Raw genomic sequence first — 1645 nt, 5'->3', positions numbered from 1 at the left:
CGTATCGACCGTTCGATTGCAGTTTACTACCAGAACGTTCCACATAAATTAACTATTCAGATTTAAATCCACATATCGAAAATTTAACTGGAGATTAAAAGCTTTCCAGAACGGAGAATTACATAAATAAATCTTGACAGCTAAATTAACCACAATTAAGGATCAGCTAAAACCAATTACGGATCACACAGTCTAGCGTGTTAATCAAATGATCCATAAATGTGGGGACAGTGTACCATTAAACACTTTTTTATGCAAAATGAATGGAAGTAACCCTGGTTGCAAACTTTGCATAAAAGCTCTTGCTCCGGCTTAGGTTTATCGTAGAACTGTTCTTGCGTTCGGTTAAAAGCAATCGAGTTACCCATCTGGCAAAATGAAGTTCAATTTGGTTCTGCTTACTGTGATCGCTTTGGTTGCTATGGTAATAACCTTGCTTTCGAACATTCTATCCATCCAGGTATTCAAAACTATTTTTTCCTCTTAGGCCTGCAGTCAACAACAAATCAGCCCGGAATGCTTCAACCGACCGAACAACAAGCACCCGAAGGAATGTTGTGCAGCTCCTAATATTATGCCGTCACGGGAACAGTTCACTACTTGCATGCAGAAGTTTCCGAAACCAGATGGTCCACCAACACCGGGAAGTCCACCACCTGGGCTTAATGTAACTTTGAGAGTAATTGAAAATAATATTCTAAAATTAAAGCGACTACCCTAAATTGCAGTGCATGGCCCAATGCATGCTCGAACAGTTGGGCATGATGACCAACGGTGTGTTGAGCAAGGATGCGGCCACTTCCAAGCTGGTTTCACTTGTCGGATCATCAAGCGACTGGCAAACGGTTGCCAAGACTACAGTGGACACTTGTTACCAGAACGTAGCCTCAATGGTATCGAATAAGGACAGTCTCGGTTGCAGCGCCGCCGCAAGCCCCTTCATAGAGTGTTTACCTACGACGATGTTTACGGTGAGTTTGAATCGGCACAAGGGTCACGGAAAGTTGGTAATGACGTTTTTTAATCGGTTTTCAGGATTGTCCTGCGTCGGTGTGGAACCCCAGTAATGAATGTACACAACTTAAGGCCCATTTGCTTAAAGGGTGTCCGATCATGACCTTGTTGGGACCACCACAACCATAAAATGGGATTTAAACAGAACGATTAAAACAGATAAATGAAGATTACACCAGAAGTTGAAAAAATAGTGGTGAAATTAAAATCTGACAAATAATAATAAATAAACGACCCAACTTATAAAGTATACTTGTGTTGTGTGAATAGGATAGTTGGGGTGCAGAAGGAAGTACAAATAGATGCTGTAGAGTATTAAAAAATTATAGCATTACTGTTGGATCTAACACAGGAAGCACAAGTTTTTGTTCCCTTGATATAATATGTTCCCCCTCCGGAGATCGAAGTGAGCTCTGCTTCTGTACGGACGCGAAAAATTTCCGAGTGTCAAATGTTCGGTTTTATTTTTTCTGGAATTGATTTTTTCATCGTGTTTTAGCTCGAAACAATGTGCCATAGTTCTAGAAAAGAACTTTAGTGCATAGCAGGTGCAAGTGATCGGGTGAAATGCATTCCAAAGTATTTTTTGATTGTTATCAGCATCCTTTTCGTCACAACTGTTATTAGGTGA

At 40.6% G+C, this 1645-nt stretch overlaps 1 protein-coding gene across 1 annotated transcript; it reads left to right on the top strand.

The window, feature by feature from the left end:
• The first annotated feature begins 345 nt into the window (after positions 1 to 345).
• LOC135699623 (general odorant-binding protein 67-like) lies at positions 346 to 1193 on the top strand. Its single transcript, XM_065219931.1, has 4 exons — positions 346 to 424; positions 488 to 667; positions 729 to 971; positions 1036 to 1193. The coding sequence occupies exons 1-4, from the start codon at positions 377 to 379 to the stop codon at positions 1141 to 1143; spliced, it is 579 nt and encodes a 192-aa protein (XP_065076003.1). The 5' UTR covers positions 346 to 376; the 3' UTR covers positions 1144 to 1193.
• Positions 1194 to 1645: the final 452 nt, after the last annotated feature.

The sequence above is a fragment of the Ochlerotatus camptorhynchus genome, unplaced genomic scaffold (assembly GCF_037179485.1).
Source record: "Ochlerotatus camptorhynchus isolate MF236.1 unplaced genomic scaffold, CSIRO-AGI_Acam_v1.1 ptg000112l, whole genome shotgun sequence".
Taxonomy (NCBI): Eukaryota; Metazoa; Arthropoda; class Insecta; order Diptera; family Culicidae; genus Ochlerotatus; species Ochlerotatus camptorhynchus.
The sequence above is the reverse complement of the archived record's forward strand: the minus strand, read 5'-3'. Positions and strand labels throughout refer to the sequence as shown.

Bases quoted from the DNA above. Each gene is read 5' to 3' on its own strand.
- LOC135699623 (XM_065219931.1), top strand. From the start codon at position 377: ATGAAGTTCAATTTGGTTCTGCTTACTGTGATCGCTTTGGTTGCTATG. The intron at 425-487 runs GTAATAACCTTG...TTTTCCTCTTAG, and splicing joins TGATCGCTTTGGTTGCTATG to GCCTGCAGTCAACAACAAAT. The intron at 668-728 runs GTAACTTTGAGA...CCTAAATTGCAG, and splicing joins GTCCACCACCTGGGCTTAAT to TGCATGGCCCAATGCATGCT.